The sequence below is a fragment of the Carcharodon carcharias genome, chromosome 5 (assembly GCF_017639515.1).
Source record: "Carcharodon carcharias isolate sCarCar2 chromosome 5, sCarCar2.pri, whole genome shotgun sequence".
Lineage (NCBI taxonomy): Eukaryota > Metazoa > Chordata > Chondrichthyes > Lamniformes > Lamnidae > Carcharodon > Carcharodon carcharias.
Window position 1 is genome coordinate 106,138,056 of NC_054471.1, and position 22,485 is coordinate 106,160,540.

Here is a 22,485-nt window from a genome sequence, read left to right on the forward strand (position 1 = left end):
TCTAGCCTACATGTGACTCCAAACCCACAGCAATGTGGTTGACTCTTAAATGCCCTCTGAACAAGGGCAATTAGGGATGGGCAATAAACACTGGCCTAACCAGCAACACCCACATCCCATGAATGAATAAATAAAAATGATTTTTATTTTCCTTTTTCAGCCAATCATTTTTCTCTAGAAAAAAAGGAAGATTTACATTCATACAGCACCTATTACGAATTCAAAACATCCCAAAGCTCTTTAAACCAAATAAATTCTTTTGAAGTGTAGTCACCAGATTATCTATTATTAGGCAGTGGTAGACAGAGAGAACATTGCCCAGGACACCAGGAATACAATTCATGCAAGGCATTTAAAGGTAGTCCCATTATAAAATGGAGTCAAGCAATTCCCAAGATGACATCACCAGTTCTTCCAAGAACAGCAATGGGATAACCTACCATCCATTATTTCCACACAAAGTTGCAAGCCCAGATTATGCTGTGGGTTTACTACCCAGTGATTGCTGGTAGCAGTGATATCGAAGACAAGCCATCCTCCATCTGATGCTCGGACCTTCTTGCCATCCAGCAGAAAGAGATCGGCATCCCTGGTTAATAGAAATACAGCTGGTAATGAGTTCTAATGATAGGAATAAGAAATTACATTTATAGCATATTTCACTTCTTCAGTACATTTCTTAGTGTTGCACAACCAATCCTTACTGTTTTGTTGGCAAACATGGCAATGAGATAAGCCCCCACAATAATCTGTTTGGATGATGTTGGTTGAGGGATAAACATTTCCAGGGACATCAAAATAATGTCAAGTAGTGACATGGAATCTTTTGCATCTACCTGAATGGGCAAATTGTGACTCAGTTTTCACATTTTATTTCAAAGTCAGCAGCTCCATTTACATCAACCTAGATTGTAGGACTGGTGTTCAAACCCATTACTTGCAGTTTTAGGAACAAGAGGACCATACTTGTAGCCAAACTCATGCAGCAGAGAAGCAGTCATGCAAAATACATTGTGGAAAGTATGGTGCATGGATAGAGTTTTATTTAGCAAAAAAATAATAGGAACACAACAGGTTACAATATATATCAACGAGGTTGAAACTCTTGTCCCATCCTATCATCAAATCATTTCTGGTAAGCTTAAAGATGGTGGAATTCCTGGGGTAACCCGGGAACACCCATATATACATACCCCCCAGGGCAGCCTGCATTGTTCAGAAGGGCAAGCAGCAGACGTGTCCATTCCCAATCAGGATGTTGCAACATGTTGCAAGTGGGGCACAAACCAGATAGCCTAGTTCTGTCCTAATTTCCAGCTCTCCCCCAGGGAAAGTCCGCCCACTTTTTGCACTTCCACCTTCCAACAATTACAGGCCCCAAATTTCTATATGAAAGTGCATAAATCAGTAACTGCAAAAATGTGATAGGTGCATATATAACGTGAGAAATTTGCAATACACCTTTCCCCAACCCCCAGTCCCCTAAGGACTAGGGCATACCACAGTCTTGCAAAGGCAGTCAGTTGATAATTATATCAGTCCTGGTATTGCTCTGTCAGGCAGCTAATGCTGATTGCTGTGCAGCTTCAATCCCTTGTCACTCTGTAATTCTGTAATACTACAGATGCTAGAATGACCACACAAGGAGAACATTTCTCACCTCCCATGGGTATATCTGAGATGGCAACAATCATATAATCGCAGCGGCCTTGACCTACCTCTCCAGAGCTGGTCAAATGAAAAGGTACCAATACCTAATAAATTGTATTTAGTAACCCTTTGGAGTCTGAAATGTGAAATCTCTGACTAATGGCCAGTGTGTTCTTTGAACTGCTCAAAAGGTTGTAATTAATTAGACATGTCTCTTGTGACGGCTCTTTAAGTGTAACCACCTAAAATAAACATTTCCAATCTCGGTAGTGATTAATGGGCTGTTCAGTGTAAGTTTTTTGATTTTACTGTTACCTGTCAATAAATAGAATTACATCCTATTAAATAGTGAACAGCAAAGTTCAGGCATTAGAAATGTCAAAAATCTAGGATTTTTGTTACTTAAAATATGGCAAATGGATTTGGTGTTACTCTGTCACATTCTTTGGGTCTACTATATTTTGTTGCTCTTTCCCCTTAATATGTCACCATTAACAAGTGGCAAGAAATAAAAATAGAAAGCTGTTTGGTTAAAAATTGGAGATAGTTTTGCTTGTTGAGGCTATTTAATTGAAACAAAAACAAGGGGATGTGATCAAAATATACTGACTACTGCAAAAACAGCAACTTCTTGAAGAGCAATTTGGTAAAGCAATCTGTTTGAATGCCTGTGGCAGAAATGATTCAGATTATTAATTCAGAACATGAGCAGCTGCAGCTCTGGATATTCGAGGGCATTCTATTTGCTTCCCTCCCAAGAATATGCTTTGGAATCATCTTTTTGTTCAATAATGAGTGCCAAGGTCAGACTGTAATCTGAAAAATGTTTTAGACACTAATTGGAAACTTCATTCAGAATGGGTGGTGTAGGAGGCGGAAATGCTCACACTGGTCAAGCCAGGGTACCCTTTTGACTCTGTTGCCAAGCCACATAGTCGGAGCAAAATAAAGGGAGCTTTGCTCTGCATCTGGCTGCTGCCCTTGATCTTGGTGTGTCTAATGTTAACGCTGAATGGAAAAAAAAGTGCTTGGGGGTAGTTTTGCTGCCACTGTCATTTTGGTGCAAAGCAGTCTCAGGTACACATTGACCTGAAAGTGGTTTAACTTGGTAGTCAAATGACTTCCGAGTGTGCTGAACCCAAACAGTGTGGGACAAGAGAAGAGAAGGTGAGTCAATCCAGGCTGCTTTTGTCTGTCTGTGGAGCTAGTTCCAGACATGAGCTCAAGCAGGCTTGAGAGGAAGTTGTTCACCTTAAACTGGGATGACATGGGGCATGGGATGGGGGGAGGAATCTAAAAGAAAGAAAATAATGTTTGTGAGAAACAAACCACATAGAAGGCAAAAAGTAGTAATAAAAGAATGCTCAGCAATAAGTTACCTCAGTATAATCTGATAACTAGAAAGCCATTGAAGAAATGATGAGAGTTTTATGGAGCCCACAAGAGCAGGAAATGTGGGGTGACTTAATTAGCCGGGATGCGAAATTTTGATTTCCCGGAGGCAGGTGAAACACAGAAATAACATCATTGGCATGTTTGTGGTGTGTCAAAAATTATGCCGGCTTGCAGTTACACATTTGCATGCCATGGATACTCATTAACATGAAACAGTTTTCAATGAAGTCCTACCTTCAAGATAAAGTCAGTGGTGCACAAGAATCTTGTTGCACCCGGTTGACACTTGTTTGAAGGTGGTGTACACCAGCCAGTTTAGTGCAGTTATATCTGAGATCAGTGGTTTTCCTTGTTGAACTCTGTGGTACAAGGGAGGGGAGCTGGAGAATGACAGCTTTAATGGAGGCTCGGGACAAACAAGGGTGGGTCAGTGGTGAGGTGGTTTGTGGAGTGAGGTCAGGGGGCATGGAGGAGTGGAAGAGGGATCCATGGAAGGACAGAGGGTGGGGTCGGGTGCATGGAGGAGTGAAATGGGAAGGATCTGGTGTCCTAGGTATGGTGGCAGGGGGATTGATGGAAGCAGTCAATCAAGGTAAGAAAATGAGGGACCTAAAGGGCAGTGTCAGTACTGTCCACACGTGGGTCCATTTCAAGGTGTTGGCTGGCAGAGTCCTTACAGGGCTTAGAGTTCACCTCCATTTCAATTATACCTGCTGAGAGTGATATTGGGCAATGTCCTTTACAATTCATAGAAGGGAGGGCCATCTGAGCCTGCAAGCTCTGCCACATCCTACAGAGTGGTGAGTACAACACTGGACACGAACATGAACATTTAATGAAGAGTGAACACAAAAACCCAACATTATTTCTTCCACAATAAAGTGAACATTCCTAAGTCCCTGTAACCATCAATGCATGAAAACCATGAGATGTGCCAGTACTTTGAGCTCTCTGACTAAGCTAGTCTCAAGAAATAAGACAGTCCACACATGAATGAACTGAAACCAATGTAATGAGAACTATTTACAAATGGAGTTTCATTTTGAAAAACACCTATACCACCTTTGTGCTTTCAAATCTAATGTTAATGACAATTAGTTGAGCAGGAAAGTTGTGGCCGTGATGCAGAGCCTCCCTGTTTGACTAGGAGACTCATTAATAGGCCACCTGTAAACACAGCATTGTCAGCTGACACTTTCACCAATGGAAAGCTTACCTGCCACTAAATCGAACGTGTTTTGCATGTATACCATTGGCACATCAAGTTTTAATTATAATCGCGAGGAAAAAGGGAGAAAGCGGTAGTAGCGCATAGTTCTGGTTACATTACTCAGACAAAATCCCAACCAATGTCTTTTCAATGCAATTATTGGTGATGTTGACACAGAGGGCGGAATTTTCTGAGCCCGCTGGCGGTGGGTGTGATAGGTGGTGTGCACAGAAAATATGGCATAACCTGCTTCACGGTGGTCATGATTGACCGCTCAGCCCGCCAACAGCAGGCTGTGTTTCCCGCCATTGGTCGGCGGGGAGCTTATTGTAATACATTAGCACATAATTAAAAGGCCATCCCGCCAGGCTCTTCGAACTCCGCCATATCATCTGTCTATGTCGGCAGGAAAACACGCCGACATGTTTCGCAACAGCAGACAGGCGACATGTACTTGGTGGCCTTCACTTTGGGGGAACTGAGGTGAGTGAGCAGCAGCGTTCTCCACAGCTCACCTGCTGTTTAAAGGCCTCAGGGGAGCTGGGGGCCGGGGGCAACTGATGCCTGGCCCCGAGGTGATTGCTGATTGGGGGGGTGTCTCCAGGGGCAAGTGCTGGCCTCGGAGGTGACTGCTGAGGGGGTGCTGGGGGTGTCCAGGGGCAAGTGCTGGCCAGCCTCAGAGGTGACCATTGTCGGTTGGTGGGGGTCAAGTGTTGCCCTGGCGGTACATCCCATGCACAGGCAATCGAGGTGGGGTTCAAGGTAAATGAGGGAAGTGGCCACGCAACAGGGACACTTGTATAAACTGACCAGGCCTCTGCCACTGAGGCAGATCAGGAGCAGCTACAGTGATATGATTGGGGTCAGGCTCCTAGACTGCCCACCCATGCAAGCGTCACAGAGGCACCAAAGGACCACCAGGTGCTCCATATCTTACCCCCATCCTGCACCCCCCCACCCCGCCAACACAGACTTCAAATCCACCACCACCTTATTGGACCATGGAGCAGTTGGACTGCACACTTTGTACAATCTCCTCGCCAACGCTGACCATGTAGCAGTCACTGCTGGAGATGTTCACAGCCCCTTTCAATCTCAGCATCCTGGTTAGGAGCAGTGTCCCCCATGTCGCAGGTTGACAGGGCAGCCCATGCAATGCACTCATGTCTGGCCATCTGACGGGTGACCTGCACTCTCCGGGAGGCATTAAGTGGCAGTCACACGGAGCCAGGAAAGGTGCTAAGTACAGCTATGATAACCACGTCTCTCTCTCTTTCATGCTGCCAGAGCATCATGGATCCTGGTGACCTAGCTGTATGCCCGATGGCCTACAGAGACTGTAGAAGGCTGAGGAGTGATCGACTGAGGCTCCTGGTCACACAAAGGCAGGAGCAGCAACCTCATGAAGAATAGGCAGCTGGGGCACCAGCACACATTGCCCAGGAGTGACAGTGAGCCGTGGCTGGTCGGTACCTAGCGACACCCAGGGTCTATAGATGCCACATGTTATTCCTGCAGATGACCAAGAACCAGTGTCACGGATGACTGCGCATGTCTAGGGACCTGGTGGCTCACATCTGCCACTTACTGCAGGACTTGACGCCAAGGGGACATGGAGGGCATCAACTGCCAGTGGCTGTGAAAGTGACTGCAGTTCTCAATTTCTATGCCAGTGGCTCCTTTCAGGGCTCCACAGGTGACCTCTGCAGGATTTCACAATCCTCCACCCACAAATGCATCCATGAGGTCACGGATGCCATCTTCTCCAGGACACACAACTTTGTGCATTTCGCCCAGGGCTGGGACAGCCAGGATGCAAGAGCGATTGGATTCTTCCTGATCTCGGGATTCCCACAGGTGCAGGGTGTGATTGACTGCATTCATGTGGTGCTCAGGTCTTCATCGCTACACATGGTGGACTTCATCAACTGCAAGGACTTCCACTCACTGAATGTGCAGCTGGTGTGTGACCACCAGAAACACATCCTGCAGGTGTGCGCAAGGTTTCCAGGGAGTGTGCACGACTCCTGCATCCTGAGTCACACGCAGATCCCTGCAGTCTTCCAGGGCCCACAGAAGCTCCTTGGGGACAAGGGCTACCCACAGAGGCCGTGGCTGATGACACCCGTGCGGCGGCCTCAGACTGCAGCAGAGTGACGGTATAATGAGGCTCATGACGCAGCTCACAACTTGGTGGGCCAGACCGTCGGGATGCTGAAAATGAGGTTCCAGTGGCTGGACCGGTCTGGTGGAGTCTTGGAATACAGTCTGCAGAGGGTGTCACGCATCATCATCGTCTGCCACGCCCTTTACAACCTGGCACCGCGACGGGAAGATGAGCTGGTTGAGGAGGAGATGGAGGAGCTGGAGGTCTCCTCGGATGAGGAGGACGTACAAGGCTGGTGATGGTGATGAGGATGAGCCTCTCACGCTGGCTAGTCTAGGCAATGCCACTCGGGAGGCCCTCATAGCCGCCAGATTTGGAGGCCTCTGAGAATCTCTGACTCCTGTCTGGCCGAGGGCAGCTCACTTGCGCTCTGTGATCAGGGCCATCTCAGAGACACAGCCATGAAACTTTAGACTGATGCTGTGTCCGCCTTCAGCACCTCAGCCCTTCAGGAGCTGGTGCGCAGAATCACTGGTCATAGATGCTGCCAGCCCCACCTTAAAGGTGCTGAGAGCACACAGAGAGAATGACAGAACTCTGTGGCTCCTGCCCACTACATTCTGGCAGCAATGACCAGCACCGCCGAGGTGCAGGAATCAGTAATGGTTTCAGGGAGTGTGAGGCTGGACCATCACTTTGGCCTGAAGGCTGCACAGAGCACAGGGACGAGGCCCTGGACTAAGACACCTGCCTTTATCTTGTGCAGAAGGGTTTCACATTTGAGTGACAAAACCACTGCTCATCAGAACAAGGAGCCATAGGCAGTGTGACATTCTTAGGAGTTTATTGACAATTGTGAACAGTACGCACAAGTGATCAACACCTGTGCCCAGGCCGTGCAACTACTTTTACCTAACTTTCCTAACTCTGCCGCTACGTCTTGGTGCTGCCCAGACATCCACAGCAGAGTTGGAGGCAGCCTGCTAAATGTGATGCCCTGTCTGTGTTGATCTTGGCGGGCGTTCTCTGGAGGGCCAAGACTTGGTAGTTCCCGATCTGATTTCGGGGTCCTGCTATGTGACAGTGGAACCCTCCTCGGCGTGTGGAGCTGGAGCTACTGAGAACACAGGAAGAGGGGTTTCGGATGGGCCAGTCACCTGGATGGATAGCCCTGGGGTGTGTACCTGCTGATTCTCCTCCCTATGGGTGCCCGAGGGCCCCTAGCTGACTCCGTGAGCAGAAGGGGTAGCTGGAGTGAGATCGAGCTTCTCAGCTACACACTGTTGGAGGCCAGCTATGGCATCAGCGATGAAGTTGTGCCCGTGCAGCAGTAACAGAGCGAAGTCCTGGACCAAGGTCACCATGCTGGCCGCCATTCTACCAGTGTTGACCTCAGTGCGTTGGCATGCCGGTGCTATCACCTCAGAGTGAAGACGGACAGGCTCCTCCATCATGCCTTGCAATCTGAGGAGTGTAGCAGACATCCCTTCCTGATGTTCCTGAGCTTGCCTTTGCCGCTCCAGCAGCTGTGACATGACCGAGTCCAGAGGCTCATCATCTGACTCGGACTCAGCAACGTTCTGGCCTCCAGCAGTCCTCTGATTGCCGGAAAACTGGGAAATCCCTGCCTCCACCTACTGTAGATCGGACAGTGCGATGTGCTCATCAGATTGTGATCCCAAGCCTACTCTAAAGCTAGGTCCCACCGAGGTGTGTGTCTCTGCGCTGGTGGAGGGTGTGGGTGAGCGCTGTGACGCGACTTCAGGGAGGGTGCCTCCAGATTCCTCTTCAGAGGCTTCTTCAGGGCTTGATTAGAAGTCCTGGGTCATGAAGTCTGTCGGCTGTTTGGCAGAGGTTCCTGTGAAAGCAAGGAGAGATAATTAGTGCATGGCAGTGGCCTGTGAAACAGGACACATCACTCACAGCATGGTTGTCTGATGGACGTTGCACTGCTGGATCCTCACTTGGTAGAGCAGCTCCAGCCTCACCTTCAGCACAAGACCGCTCCCGGTCATCGCCGGCCAGCTGGATTCGAGCCATGACAGAACTTTGATCACCAGAATCCTTCCACCTGTCTGCGACCTTTCCCTCCTGTTGTGAGCCAGTTTGTCCTGCGTGGATAGAGATGGGGAGAGTGTATTAGGATGCGTGCCGGGACAGATGATAAGTATGCCTGTCCTGTGTGAGTGGTGAGTGGTCCCATGGACGGGATGAAAACAATGATGGTGAGTGTGAGAGAGTGAATGGTGATGTCCCTTGAACAGGCAGTGAGTGAGGGCACTGTAGATGTGTAATGGGTTTGTGAGTGTGAGAGTTGGGAGTGGTGAAAAGAGTGACTTACCCTGGCGGAACAGAGGAGATCATTCATCCTTTTGTGGCACTGGGTGGCTGTCCTCCTCTGCAGGGTGTTCACACTGACCAGCGCTGCCACCGCCTCCCAAACCGGATTGGTGACTTTGCTGCCCATCCTGCAGCCAGAGTGGGGGTAGAGCACCTCCCGGCAGGCCTCCATGGCATCCAGCAGTCATTCGAGGGACCTATCGTTGAAGCTGGGGTGTCTGCAGTCTTTTTTCCCTTGTTGGCCATGTCTCCCGGGCAGCGGTGGTGAGCTGGTAGCAATGAGCGCTTTGCTGGCAGCTGCTTTTTAAAGATGGCGGCCGGCGTGATGTAACAGCAGGCTGATGGCGAGCGGGTGAATGAGAGCCCACCCGCCATGGAAAAGGTGTGTTTCGCCGGAATGAATAAATAATGAGGTGGGCCCGGGACGATAAGGCGTTAAAATCCACCATTTTCGTCGGCAGATAGGACTCAATTTTACCCTAAGATAAAATCAAAATACTGCGGATGCTGGAAATCTGAGCAAAAACAAAAATTGCTGGAAAAACCCAGCAGGTCTGACAGCACCTGTGGACAGAAAGACAGAGTTAACATTTCGAATTCACGTGACTCTTCTTTTTCCAGCAATTCTTGTTTTTGTTTCCATTTTACCCGCCCTCTACTGCACTTTGTGCAATTTTGGGAAAATTTCACCCAGAAAATAAATTACTGAAGTAATGAACCCTTATAAAATGGGCTAAGATTTTGCTGGAGATTTTAATCCAAAAAAAAAAGTGAGTTTAGGTCAGGTGTTGAAAGTCCAGATCATGAGTCCGCACTCCATCTCCAGCCAGGCGACATCCAGTTTCAGCATGGGCAGGATGAGAGTGGTGCAGGTGAGCCTGCTCCAAGCAGGTGGGTTGTCAATTTAGATATTATAGAGATGCTGCATGCCTCATATTTACCACCATTCCAATTTAACTCTGGGCAGCAAGGTTTCCGGGGCCTCGGGAAGTCCAGCAGCTACAAGGTGCTGAGGACTGTTGGAGCTGAACAGCTTCCCACTTACCTGTTGGATCCAGCATACCTGCCTCACCAAATCCTGTGATCGGACTCCACCCTCCCACTCTTCATCTTTCTTCCCTTACCCCAACCTCTCCACCCTGAGGTCTGCAAACTCTTCAGCCACCACCATGAGGCCTGCAATCCCCGAGTTCTCTGATCAACCCACCCCAGGGTCAGAAGCTACCCACCCTAGGGATCGGAGCCCCCACTCTAGGATTGGACACCACCCCACCCAACACCACCACCACCCCTCCAAAGAATCGGACACCTGCTCCCTGCAGCAATATCTTGAAAATCTTGTGTTCAAACGTTATTCAGTTAATTAATGATAATTAATTAGAGGAAGGATATTACTTTCCCCTATAATGAACATGTGATCAATTTCACTCCAGGGAGAGCTTATATTTTATGTGAGTCACATCTTCCTTAAAGTTATGTCTACAGAATAGTCAGCAGAGTAACGCAGTGCCCTTTCAAAACAATGCCACAACAGGAGTGACAATATATGTTAAATAGCAAAAAAAAGAACGTAAACCAGAAATTTTTCTATGAGCACTGGTAATGCTTAAAAGCTGCAAGGAATACAGCAGCACTTCAGCAAAGCTCCTCTCCAGGCGAGGGCCTCACTGGAAGGGAATGCAGGTCAGAAACATGGCAATAAAGCTACAGCTCATTCTCCAGCTGCATTTTGTCCATGGCCTCACAAATTATCACGAGGAACTAACCACTATCAGACAATGAAAGAGCTCAATAACTTATTATTGTGGATTGTGCAAAAATATTATAATGGCTACTCAGATTTCACAGAATCACAGAATTGTTATGGTGCAGAAGGTGGCCATTTGGCTCATCAGGTCTGCACTAGCTCTCCCAGTGAGCATTATGACCTAGTGCCATTCTCCTGCCTTTCCCCTTACCTTTTCACATTGTTTCTATTCAAATAATCATCTAATGCCCTCTTGACTGCCTCGATTGAACCTGCCTCCATCACACTGCCAGACAGTGCATTCCAGACCTGAGCCACTCACTGCATGAAAAAGTTTCTTCTCACATTTGCTTCTTTTGCAAATCACTTTAAATCTGTGCCCTCTCATTCTCGATCCTTTTACGAGTGGGAACAGTTTCTCCCTATCTACTCTATCCAGCCCCCTCATGATTTTCAACACCTCTATTAAATCTCCTCTTAGCATTCTCCTCTCCAAGAAGAACAGTCCCAACTATCTTCATAATTCAAGTTTCTCATCCCTGGAAACATTCGTGTAAACCTCTTCTGCACTCTCTCCAATGTGATCATATCCCTCCTATAGTGTAGCGCCCAGAACTGCACACAATACACCAGCTGGGGTCTGACTAGTGTCTTATATAAGCTGAGCTTAATCTCCCTGCTCTTGTACTCCATTCCCCTATTATAACTACACTATAATGTTTGCACCTCTCTGTAATTTCCCTGCAGATTTGTTCCTTTACATCCTTTTCACTAGCTGGTGGTCTATAGACTACACCGAGCAATGTAATTGCATCCGTTTTGTTCCTTAGCTCTAGTCAAATTGAATCTGTCCTTGAACCCTCTGGGACATCCTCTTTCTCCAGCACTACAATGCTCTCCTTAACCAATACTATCACACCTCCTCCTTTTCTTCCTTTCCTATCACCTTGTACCCAGGAATATTTAACACCCAGTCCTGCCCTTCCTTGAGCCAGGTCTCTGTTATCACTACAACATCATATTTCCACATGGCAATATGTGCCTATAGCTCCCCAATCTTATTTACTATACTCTGTGTATTCACATACATGCTCAGTAACCCTGATTTAGATTTCATTACTTTCTCCCTCACTCTGACTCCACTTATTAGCTTACTATTCTCTATATTAGTGCTATCTGTCTGACCCATTATTTTGTGCATCCTGGTATTCCTCTCTAATACTCTCTCCTGGTTCCCACACCCCTGTCAAGTTAAAGCTGCCCCAACAGCACTAGCAAAACGCCCTGCAAGGAACTCAGTCGTGGCACTGTTCAGGTGCAACCTGTTCGGTTTGTGCAGGTGCCATCTTCCCCAGAGCCAGTCCAAGTGTCCCAGGCAGCTAAAGCCCTCCTTCCTGCACCATCTTTCCAGCCACACATTCATCTGCCTTATCCTCCTATTTCCGTACTCGCTTGCACATGGCACTGGGAATATTCCATAGATTACCATATTTGAGGTCCTGCTTGCTAATTTTCTACCTAGCTCCCTAAATTCTGATTGCAGGACCATGTCCCCCTTCCTAGTTAAGTCATTGGTACCAATGTGAACCACGACCTCTGACCCTCCCCCAGAAGAATGTCCTGCAGCAGCTCTAAGCAATTAATTTTGTTTTTTTTATAGTAATAGGTGGGATTCACTTTATCATTCTGCTTAGTTATTTCAAACTATTTAAGATATTCAACAAAGGATTCTTCCAATGAACAATGTTACACATTCTTATGAAGTTATTCCTAGCAACCACTCATTTTCCATAAGTCCTTTGTGCCAGTTTCTCTTTCAGTTACTATATTGTATTTAAACTAATTTTCAGTTTTGCAAGCGTTATTACAGTTTAACTATTCTTAACTATTTTGTAAACATGTAAGTATCTTGTCATCTCTCACCACACGCTGAGAGGAAGTATTTTTCAAGAATGGAATTCATTCTTTTAATCTTCGACGTTTAAATGGCAACTATTCAGATGAGCCAATGTCTAATCATTGGTTGAATCAATTTTTAATAAATGTTATTGTGTTCTTTGCAATTATTAGCATAACATTATGTAACAAAATAAGTTTTAAAAATTGCATTGAGGTTGGTTGACTGTAAACCATTTCCAAATCAAGACTGTTTTTGATTAATGTCATAGAGTATATACTACATACAGCACAGAAGGAGGCCATTCGGTCAATCCATTCTCTTTGGAACAACTATCTAATTAGTCCCTCTCCCTTGAATTTCCCCTGCATTTTCCCCATAGGCATGCAATCTTTGCTTATACTATAACAAAACGGAATGTAGCATCTTAATAATATCTCTTTACTTAATAGAATACTTACCTATTTGAATATTCTTTAAGAACCTGGTATATAGTAATCCTAAAGGTGTCATTTTCATATCTACTGTTGCTTCGATCTTTGTAAATTCGGAATTCTGCTGCTGTTACTGCCTCGCCTTCAGGAATCTGTGTGAGGTCAAATCGGAATTCCTTGTAGTGCCTTCGCTGGTGAGAAAAATACTTGTCTCTTTCAACTAAGATCAGGAATAAGAAGAAAAAGAAAGAAATTGGTATCACTTATGGCCTTAGCAACATGTGGTAGAAGCAGAACCTTTCCTTTTTACTATTATATTGCTTCACTTCTAACTCCATCCAAGTTATTTTTGTCATTTGAGAGAAGTCCACCAACCACAATTAAACACAAAGGGCAAAAAAATCAAATGGAGGAGAATAATGTACTATGCTTTCAACACATTTCCTTTTAAATGACCGATAGTCTGACAATGAAGAGAAACAGATTTCAGTCATTTTCAAGCTTTTTATCACTTTATAAAACACTTACAATCAAAATTGGCAGCATTCTTTAATGCACAGGGCAAACAGCCACCATCAAACTGCAAAATTTGCCTTTGCATTCCAGCATCCACAGCACTTTTTTCAATGGAAATAAATGAATTATAATAGAGCTAAGACTAACAGACTGTGAGTGCACTGTGCAAAACACAAAAATGCCTAGTGTCATTCCATTAATTTATTTGCAACAAAAGTTGCAATCACAAGAATAACCATATAATTTGGCTTTACAGAGGTAATGTAATTTGACAGAAATGTATTCATTTCTTCAATGAGTAACACTGGAGGGATGAATGGCAGTTCTCAATCAGCACTGTTTTCAGGTCCATAAACCAAGCCCAAATACACATCTGGAGAAGGGTCATATGGACTCGAAACATTAACTCTTGTTTCTTTCTCCAGAGAGGCGGTTAGACCTGCTGAGTTTTTCCAGCATTTTCTGTTTTTATTACAAACATCATTCCTGCCTTATTTCCATATTTTAAGTACGTCAGTGGCCATGTGTTCTTATTCTTTCCTCTGGTTCGCTGAAGAGCTAGTGGCGTTTTCATTTTCTCAGCTGACTTTCAGCTTTTGCCTGGAGGCAGATTAATCAAAGTGAACATCTGGGGTTCAACTGTGAGACAATTTTGGAATAGAATAAATCTATTTGACTGAGACAGTAGATTTTTGCACCTCTGCAAATGTGAGGCCTAGTTTCCTTAAAATCTGAAAACAATTAACAAATTACAAATGGGAATCCAAGTTCAAGACTAAACCTAAGACAAGAGATAAAGCTCTCTTGTATCAATAGCAAAAGTCATGGATAAGAGTTAAACAGCCTTCTGGTAACTTTTAAGCCTGCGAATAGAGCATGTGAATCCATGTATGCCCTACCAAACAAAGTTAATGGAAATATCCACTGCAATAGGATTAATTCTGAAATCAAAACAGAAAATGCTGGAAACACTCATCAAGTTAGGTTGCATGTTTGCAGAGGGAAACAAAGTTAATGTTTCAGGTCAATGACCTTTTGTCAAAGCTGAAAGAAGTTAGTGATTTAACAGTTTATAAGCAAGTACAGAGCCAGGGATAAAATGAGGTGGGAATCGGAGGGCAAGGAAAGAATAAAAGGGAAGGTCTGTGATAGGGCGGAAGGCAGGAGTGATTAAATGACAAAAGGGATGATAGCTCGAGGCAAAATGAGGTGGTAATGGGACAATAGTGGAACAAGAGATGGATCCAGAGAAGCTGCAAATGAGAACAGAAAAACAGCAGGAATCAGAGGACGGAAAGGTCAGAGTGCGAGCTGGACGGAGAATTAAAATGACTCATGACCAAGAGGGTTGCACTTCTGAACTGAACAAAGGTATTCAGAAAAGTGATCAACCAATTTGTATTTGGTCTCCAAGTATAGAGGAGACCACAGGTGCAATTTTACAGACCCCGCTAAGAGAGCAAGCTGGCAATTGGGGGGAGGGGATGTGCCCTCTGCCTCCACTGGTATTTTGTCAGTGGTAGGGGCAGCATTGGGTGGCCTGCTCTCCCTTGGGCTAATTGAGGACCTTAAGTTGGCCATTGGTTCTCGGAGGCAGAACTTCCTCCCAGATGGGGGTGGAAGTCTCACCCTGAGCCACTTAAAGGTCCGGTGGCTATTAAATCACTGTGGGGCAATCCGTCCAAGTGGAGGTAGCCCCTCCCCTGATTTTCAGTTAAAAAAGAAAGAGAGAAGGTAGTGAGTGTGGGACTGCTGCTGAATGGGGAGGTGTCATTGAGGTCACTGGAATAGCTCTTGCACATCTGAACAAAGAGCCCTGACAGAAAGGAGTTATCTCCATTCCAGTCTCCCTTTCCCATCTCCCTCTTCCCCCCTCCCTCTCAATTTCTCACTTGACAGCTGGTGGCTGGGCTGACCCCTCATAATGGGCTGTTGGTGCAGAATGTAGTATACCACCACATATCTAAATAGCTACTCAGCTGAGTATGACAGGACTCCTCCAGAGTGGCCCAGACAGCTCAAGCTTTCCTAGGGGGTTGATGGTCTATTCCTGGCTCTCAGAAAGGGGAAAATCCTCAGGGGAACTGCAGACCTCAGCCCATAATTTAAGCTCATCAAGGACAGCATGCAGCAGGAACTTCCAGGCCCCCGCCATCTCGGCACAGAAGTTTGCACATGTGTAGTGATGAGAGAGAGAATTGACTGATAAACATTATGCGGGAAGTATTTGTTCGCGGAGCATCATTTCAAGCCACATAAGCAGTTCCCAGCGCTATCTGTCCCTGGAGAATCAATGTATTCCTAGAACAGCTTGAAATGGCACCACACAAACACAGTTTTCCCCCTGTGGAGTTGAATTTCTGTGGAGTGGAGACTGCACGAACTCCTGGAGAAACAGCGCAAATTACCTTTTATAGCCATTTGCACTATTTCTCTCGAAGTTCGGTCGATCTCAAACTGAGGAACATTCCATCCAATCTGTTCAGCATTTGTAGTGTTACATCAAGATCCTATAGCATATTAGGTGATGATTCTGTGCTGCACAAGTCTCCTTGTGTCTGTGTTCATCACTGCTACCTCGGAGGCATTGTGAGCAAGGGCCTGAGAGATGTTAGGCCTCTTAGGCTGTAACCCTCACAGCAAAATGGCACTTTTCTTTGTGCCTTAACTAATATTGGCACCTTGGACTTTGGGAAATGCTATGATGTAGAAAAAATGCTCATTCTGATGCTAATTCTCCATGAGAAAAGTCTTCTCCATGAGGAAAGTGCATTATTTCCCTGGTGAATGAGATATTGGTCAGCTGCTTGATCTGTTGGAGCACAGCAGATTGACCTGTGGCAGTTTGCAATTAACCTGAGGCATAAAAATTAAGTAGGGCATGATCTTGAGAGTTGCTGGCATTGCTATCCTGTGAAGATCAGTTCCCAGGAGGCGGGGTAACTCTATTGCTGCCTTTTGATTTAAGCATAGTTTGTGAACGTAGCTTTCCTTTGACTTGCCAAGTTAGGTAAGTTAAAGCAAGTGTGAGAAGCTTGCCTCTCATATAATCTGACCTTGTTTGCCTCTCCATCCACTGCATTACCCTTTAATCAACAAAAGGTGAAATCCCTACTTCAGAGCTTCCAATTGCAGCAAATAAAATTCTTCTAATCAAAAACAGAAAATGACACCTCAAACTGATAAATACAGAAATTGAGCAGTTACAATTTAGGCCTCTTTTAATTCCTGACTATTAGCACAACATGGCAACTAGGTCTAACTTTCACTGCTGAATTTAAGGCACAGAGCTTTCTAGATGAAGCTCATAGCAATATGTGTTGGAGGTAATAAATAACATTTAAATTGATTGTTGTAATATAATAAAGTTTGTGATCACTGCAGGATGGGATCTTCACCTGATTTTAGCACTGTACTGTGCCCTTACCATCCTGATACCGGTACTGGTAAAGACTCCCATGGCTAGTTCAAATCTACCCTTGAAAAGCCACAATCTGTGCAAAGCAGTGTTGGGAATTTTGTTGGCAAAGACATGGAAAAATATTGAAAAACACCTCAAGTACACTATTGTAGCACCTGTGAGTGACATTATCAAAATAACATTTACAGGTTACTCTCCTGGGTTTTACCATTCTAAACCAAGACTACAACTTTATATTCTCCCGCCATCAGTTTGCAGGCAGGGAGACCCCATACAATTCCTCGGATAACCTTCCTACCAGCCTCATGCCCGCCCCGACCTCTCCACAATTTTATCAGACTGCCTACCCTTGCCCCAATTAAGTGAAGCCCTTAAGGAGACAATTAATGACCACTTAAGCACTGTTTCCCACCCAGACTCAATTTTCAGGCTGGCAGAAGTTGAGGAACATGGAGGAACATGGCAGAAGCCCGAGACGTGACCCTGCTCAGGGTTTGAGCAAGAATGGGTGCAGGTCGCACCTCCAGCATCAGCTTCCTTTCAACGTTGAGTGCACCCCCCCCCACCCCCACACCCCCCCAAAATGGTCTGTACCCTCTATCCACCCCCTTGGGCCTCAGCTCCCCTCCCTGCCCTGATACCCTCACTCTTGGGAACCTGGTCCTGGATTCCTGCAACTGTGGGGACAGCTTACAGTCCCAGTCTTAGCCACTATAGCTTTTGGCACTGCTGGGACTAGAGAACAGCTGACCAATTGGATTGGCAGGTAGCTCTCTGAGAGGTGGGGCTTCCTACCAGGTAAGGGGCAGAAGTCCAATCTCCAGTCAATTAATGCTCACTGGAGCATTAAATGTCTGTGGGACAGCCAGTATCGGTGAAGATGCATTCATCGCTGACTCTTCAGATGGTGGGATGGGAAACCCCGCCATCCTAAAAATCCTGTCCCAAAAACTAAATGCTTTCCTCTAGATAAAAATGATGGTCACAGTCGTGGTGTTGCTAATGGCATTAGAATTGCTAAGTAGCACTTGGATTGAATATGACCAGCTTTACTGCTCTATAAGTAATCCTTGATAATAAAGCAATTCAATTTGCATACAGAATATAAGGACACGACACAAAAGCCCACTTTTTGGCCCATTATGTCCATGCTAGTTCTTTGAAAGAGCTATCCAATCTCAGGAGAGAAATAGAGCTCTCTCCTGCTGTATCCCAATTTTCTCCTTTTCCAGTATATCAAAATCCCTTTTTGGTTGTTACTATTGAACCTGCTCCCTCCACCCTTTCGGACAGAGCATTCCAAATCCGGTAAAAGTGCTTCTCGCTCCTAAATAACATTTTTGGCATTACTTTCAGTTAGTCAATTTAAAAATAAATCAGCAGTCTGATTACTAAGAAAATTACTGTGAATGATGCTATCATTCATTTCATATCAAATTCCCATCTCTGTTATTTTAATGTAGGTGATAAGCCTTATAAAGTAAACAGGTTAATGCCTCCCTTCAAACAGTGAGGGCAGAACTTGGTAAGTATTCAACACGACAACATCATGCAGACTCTTGGAGTTACTCGTTAACTTTAATGAAAACACCATCGAGCTTTTTTTTATAAAAAAGTGGTTTATGGTTAAGCCCATGTGTGGTTTCAAGTCTGCTCATTTTTTGTAAGGGAGTGTAATGAGAACTAAGGCCTTTAAAAATGTGGTTAATCTGTTCAGAACATATCGCGGAGATGATGAATTGCTGCCTGTCAGTGGTCACAGACACTGATGGCTCTCAGCAGACATTTTGAAAAGGAACTTAAGGATGGCAGCAGGAAGTCATCCTCAGTCATGGTCAAGATCCAACAAATTAAGCAATATGCAATCTCTGTGAGTTTACATAAACTGTGAGAACATGTATATGGCTCCCACCAATTTCCTTTCTGAATATTCCAAGTGATTACTCAAAATATATTTACAATGTCACCTGCAAAAATCTTTTTTTTAATTCACTGAGTCGCTGCTGCTTATTTTCAAGAGCCTTTGCAGTTAGAATTGATGTGGACAAAGACACCATTTCCATAGGTGTTATGACCTTGAAAACCTTTGTCTTCAGACAAGTTGTTATAGTAACTTGTTTCGACTGTGGCAGAGCATGATGAGAATTAAGTGCTGATTTTCTTTGTATCACAAGAGAAACTTGTGGAGTTATTTACTCAGCAAAGGTTTCTGTAGAAGAGCAATGATGCAGGAAGTGTAGGAGGTACTTTGGTATTCACACACATTAATTAATGCTCAATAAATCAATTCTGCAATGTTGCAATTTAAGACATTTGTGAATGCTTTGAAAAGAGCAAACAGTCCTAGCAACCCTCTAATTTCACATCAGCCACACTGGTATTTTATATTTTTTGGAAAAAGAAGGAATGTACTTTTTCATGAGCAGAAATCACTTATACATGACTGAATGGTTTTTAGTTTTTCTGATACTTTTACTCCATCATTAATAATTTTCTTATTGCAGATGTAGCAATTACCATTACAAGAAACATAAGTGCATTGAAATACTAAAGGTAAGCCATGCAAAACAAATGTATATGTTCTGTTTCTTTACACAGTTACTTTTTTAATAAGTTCAGCAGTGTCTTTCATTGAAATATGTACAAAGTTCTTTTCTTACTTTCTATTTGTTCTATTTGTCAAGAAAACAAGAAAGGAGTTTGTGTGCAAGTCAGAGGCATTTAAGATACAACCAGCTTGTAAGCCTGCAACTGTGTCTGCACTGAATTTGAATTTTGAATTTGTGAGGTCAAATGTGCTTTGACTGATGCCTGTTTAAAGTCTATATGGATTATTGTTGCCTTAGTGAAGAGTTACCTGGGAGTGATTAATTTGGGGATTTGTTTAAAAGTTATTATGGTAGTAGACATGTGTATGTGTTTAATTTGTTGTTAAATTAATAAATGTTTAATTTGGTTTTATATAAAAAAAACCTCTTCAGTCCTGGTGGTTTTATTCCTGAATTCAGAGCTGCATCTCAACCATACCAATTGAAAATACAGTTTATGACAGTTGTTGAAGTTTCCCTCTGGGATTTATACAACTCAGCCTTTACCAAGCGCTGTGTCATAACAGGGAGTATATGCAGACTCTAAAAAGGCATAAGGAAATAAGGAAAAGATGGGGTAAGTTTGTTTTTACAAGTCTAAGAGTTAAGGTAAAGACCAATTTAATAATTCTGGGAAGAAAGCATTTCTAAAGAGTTTGGTTGAGATAATAGAGAGATCAAAGAGAAGGAATGCATTTAAGAAAATACTGAAGCCTATGTGAGGGGGTATTTGCTTAGACCTCCCAGAAGACAGCAGGGCAGCTGGTCAGAACTCCCCGAAGAGATCATGAACAAGGGCAGACTGAAAGAAACAGTTGCTGTCGGCCTCAGAGGACACCCCCAGGAAAAGGCGCTGTGTGGTAAAATTACTGGACTTCTATAAATTTTTAAATCTATAAGGATAGTTGCTGAACAGAAAAGGGAAAGGATAGCTCCGGGGGTAAAGTTAAGATTTGTGGAACTGTTTGAAAGTACTGTTTACTATGTGAAGCCATTCTTCTGGTTAAATGTAATTGTATTTTTTTCTTTTATTCTTTTAATAAATGTTTACTTTACTTATAAATCATCACAAGCAGTCAGAGAAATCATTTTCTGATTTCAGAACCGTTCCTCATACTATACAAAGTGCAAAAATCATTTTGGCAGCTGTTTCAGGTTTCCCTCTGGGATTTGAGAAGCTCGGCATTTACCATCCACCATGCCATAACATATTTACTTTTTATATATAGTGCTATTGTTAACATAAAGTCATCATGAATTGAGAAAAACTTGATTCCTATGCTACATGATGATCTATCTACACCTTCAACCTTGTGGTCAGAACCAAAGGAGGAATCAAAGATGTGGAAGGATTTAGAAACCCCATCCACAAACATTCAACCCCTCAACCACTGACACATAGTGGCAGCAGTGTTTCCAATTTACAGGATGCACTGCAGCAACTCACCAAGCCTGCTTAGGCAGCACCTTCCAAACCCACGACCACTACCATCTAGAAGGACAAGAGCAACAGGCACTTGGGAACACCACCACCTGGGAGTTTCTCTCCAAACCACCCACTATCCTGACTTGGAAATATATTATCATTCCTTCACAGTTGCTGGGTCAAAATCCTGGGACTTTCTCCCTAAAAGCACTGTGGGTGTACCGACACCACATGGACTGCACCATCACGTTCTCAAGGGCAATTAGGGATGGGCAAAAAATGGTGGCCAGTGATGACCATGTCCCATGAAAGAATTTTTTAAAATAGCCCCAGATGCCCTGTTACCATCTCACACTCCCAACATTTATAGCACAACAGCTTTTCAATCTGAAGGGTGCAGCATTTGCTGGGAAATGCCCTCTTCCAGCAAGATCTGTGCAGATAGATCCAATTTCATACAGCTACATTCCTATTGGCTTATACTAATATTTTGGGGGTCAATCCAAGTTGCCAAAATAAGTGGCTGCCTTTGAACTGATGTGAAACTGATCAAGCAGCTTGCTATTACAGGCTGCGAGCCCGTAAATCACACTGGAAGATCAGGAAAAGTGTTGATAATAATTTAACCATTTTCTAACCCCTTCCCCCAACACCCGCCACCCTTCTTTCCCACTGAATTCCTTACCTTTTCATTATCCCACTTTCACCTACCCTTTCCTATCTTCCGATTATTCCTATTAATATCCCATTCTCTTCCCCATTAGAACCAAACCTTTGTAATTGCCTCTTCGCCTTTGCTCCATTGTCATTCATGACACTTTTAATTCTTCACTGAGAGCCAACCAACCCTAACTCACTCTCCTCAAAAGCCAATGGTGAAAAGCCAGAGGCCGACTCTCACCTTCGGCCGATTTCTCTGGTCCCTTCTTTACAGTGTGTTTGCATCAGGGGCTTTGTCTATTTTGAAATTCAACTTCCTTGTATTTTTAAGAGATTAAATAAGAAAATAAAGACTCTCTGTCTTTTACTCTATCTGTCTGCCCATTTCTCAGACTGCCTGGCTCCTTCCTTTTCTCTGGGCTGAATTTTTAAGACCCCTCCTCAATGTCGGGAACTGAGGCAGGGGTGGGCCTGAAAATGCCAGGGATGGGCAGGATGTCAGCTTCAAGGCCCCGACCACAACACCATGGCGGGGAGGGAGGGCAGGAATCCTGCTCTCCCTTCAACTGTTGCCAATTAAGAGAGTTTAAAAGCTGCTTTATAGCTTGTAAGGGTTTCTTATTTTTAAGGAGCCTGACAGGCTAGCTGTACTGTCAGCAACTGACCAGCTGAAGGTAGGCGTGACAGAGTGGGGAGCCAATCATAGTAGCCCCAGCACTTTGCCATGGCTCCATAAGGGGGTCAGGGGAATTGGGTGCTTTCTGAGGGGTTGCACTAGGTGCTGCACAAGTGGCAGGAAGAGTGGGCACTCAGCACCTCAGCTTTGAATGGGGTCAGCACACCCCTGGCATCACAGGTGAAGAAGGGCATGGGGAACCTGCTCAGAAGGAAGGCTCCAGCTGGCAAAGGGGCCTCAACAGTCAGATTTTAGGTCCCATAGCAATGGGGGACAACATCCTTCACAGGAGAGACTGAACCCTGAACAGCAGGGGCACATGGGGGCTGCAAGAGAGCAGGAAAGCAAAGGAGGCCACACCCTCAATGCAGGATTGACCGCTGAAGACAGGGCTACCTGGAGGTGATTGAGACCCAGA

General features: G+C 44.7%; 1 protein-coding gene across 1 annotated transcript in view; it reads right to left on the reverse strand.

The window, feature by feature from the left end:
* The window catches only part of bmp5 (bone morphogenetic protein 5), a 192,007-nt gene that overhangs the window by 40,533 nt on the left and 128,989 nt on the right, over positions 1 to 22,485 (reverse strand). Inside the window, exons 2-3 of the mRNA XM_041188065.1 lie at positions 12,808 to 13,000; positions 441 to 589 (exon numbers count right to left, since the gene is read on the reverse strand). Coding sequence (XP_041043999.1) covers positions 441 to 589; positions 12,808 to 13,000 — 342 coding nt within the window. The remainder of the gene's footprint in view (positions 1 to 440; positions 590 to 12,807; positions 13,001 to 22,485) is intronic.